This window comes from Plasmodium gallinaceum, assembly GCF_900005855.1.
Source record: "Plasmodium gallinaceum strain 8A genome assembly, contig: PGAL8A_v1_119, whole genome shotgun sequence".
In the NCBI taxonomy this organism is placed as follows: Eukaryota; Apicomplexa; class Aconoidasida; order Haemosporida; family Plasmodiidae; genus Plasmodium; species Plasmodium gallinaceum.
Genome location: NW_021628276.1, coordinates 578,698 through 580,568, shown reverse-complemented (window position 1 = coordinate 580,568; position 1,871 = coordinate 578,698). Strand labels below are relative to the sequence as shown.

The 1,871-nt window shown below is 15.7% G+C and overlaps 1 protein-coding gene across 1 annotated transcript; it reads right to left on the bottom strand.

Annotated features, from left to right (window-relative positions):
• Positions 1–681: 681 nt before the first annotated feature.
• Positions 682–1,124, bottom strand: PGAL8A_00427500 (zinc binding protein, putative; the record flags this gene model as incomplete). The annotated part of the gene is made up of 2 exons (XM_028673003.1): positions 682–904; positions 1,012–1,124. The coding sequence occupies 2 exons, from the start codon at positions 1,122–1,124 to the stop codon at positions 682–684; spliced, it is 336 nt and encodes a 111-aa protein (XP_028529499.1).
• Positions 1,125–1,871: the final 747 nt, after the last annotated feature.

Sequence of the window (1,871 nt, the reverse complement as noted above, 5' to 3'; positions counted from 1 at the left end):
GTTATATATTTTTTTTTTTTTTTTTTTTTTTTTTTTTTTTAATATAAGTAATAAATTAATAACAAAAACTCAAAAATATCAAAGGTTTTATAATTCCTTGTTTGCATTACAAGTAAAATTAAAATATTTTTCTAGCATGTATTTTATTTATTTTTTTTTTTTTTTATTGTTTCAAAAATTAACAATGTAGAACAAAAAAAATTTATAAGGAGTTGTTTTTTTTTAAAAAATAAATCAGAAAAAAATTTTAGAGAAAAAATTTTCAAAGGAGAGGAACTTTTTTCATTAACTAAGAAAACATACCAATATCTCATTGATGTGCTGCTTATAAATAATAATAGGCAATATTAATAAAAAAAAAAATAATTTTTTTAATTTTTTAAGTTAATATTTGATCCTTTTGAAACTAATTATATTATCACTATAAATATAAGAATGAAAATTTTTTTTTTTTTTTTGAATACATGTCTAACACCAAAACACAATTAAAAATTCATCAAAGATGGTTCAATACATATTTGTTTATTTTCAAGAGTTATTATATCTCTTAATATTAATAGCTAGATGTAATAATAAACATCTGAATTTTTTTTTTTTTTTTTTTCCTCTCATTGGCATGTTATATATATATTCTTCTAAAAATTAATATTATTCAAATAAGAAAATAAATTACAAATTTATTTAACTAGGGGTATTATCAATAATTGCCTTATCCTCAAAATTGTTATAAGATTCCAATTCTTCATTAAAATAAATTTCATTACAACCTTTTTTATTAACGTCTAAACATTTATCTACCCATTCACTATAAACATCGATACACTCATCTAAATTGGTTATTTGATTTACATATTTTACACCACATTTTAAACAAATTAATTCTCCTATTCCTTTTGATCTATGCCTAAAGTAAAAATAAAAAAAAAAAAAAAAAAATTATCGTAAAGATTCTTTGTTTTTACAATAAAAAGAGAAAAAAAAAAATTATTTTAAATAATTCTTTTTTATTACATTTTTATGTCAATAGATTTCTTGTAACTACAAAAAGGGCAATTAAATTGAGTTTCAAGTTTTATTGGTTTTTTTTTTTTTGGTTTGATTTTTCTAACTTTACTTCTACCCATTTTCCATTAACTTTTGAATTATCAGCTTATATACATATATATATATATAAAATCTACTTTAAATAATGAATTATGATATCTTCAAATGTTTTTATATGAATATTAAAAAAAACATAATAAAATAAAAGATAAATATATATAAGAAAAAATCAAGATTGTTAATTAAAAGAGGGTTATGGTTACTTTAAGATGTACATGTATATATTTTAAAATATAAACACAATTAAAACAAAATATAAAGTTTTTATAATATTAAGTATAATAAAATTATTTTTTTTTTTATTCATTTACAACAATTTTAATAACTATTTTTTTTTTTAATTTTTTTTTTTTTTTAAAAGAAAAAAGAAGAAAAAAAAAAAAAAAAAAATTATTCCATAAAAATTATCATTATAACTTAAAAATATTAGTAAATAAAATAAAAATAATTTCGTTTGAAATATTTCCTATTAAAATAATTATAAATAATTAAAGGAAATAAAAAGGAATTTTTTTTTTTTTTTTTTTTTAAAATTATTATTATAAATGTTAATCTATCAAAATATTATTAATATATAAAAAATAAAAAAAAGCTAAGACATTAATGAAGCATTATATTAAGTTTCAAAATACTAAAGATGAAAAGAGTTGAAAAAAAATGGGTAATGAAGAATAAATTTAATTATAAAATAAAGGGAAAAAATTTTTAATTTTTTTTTACATAATTATAGAAATTTTCATTTTTTTTTTTTTTTTTTTTTTTTTTTT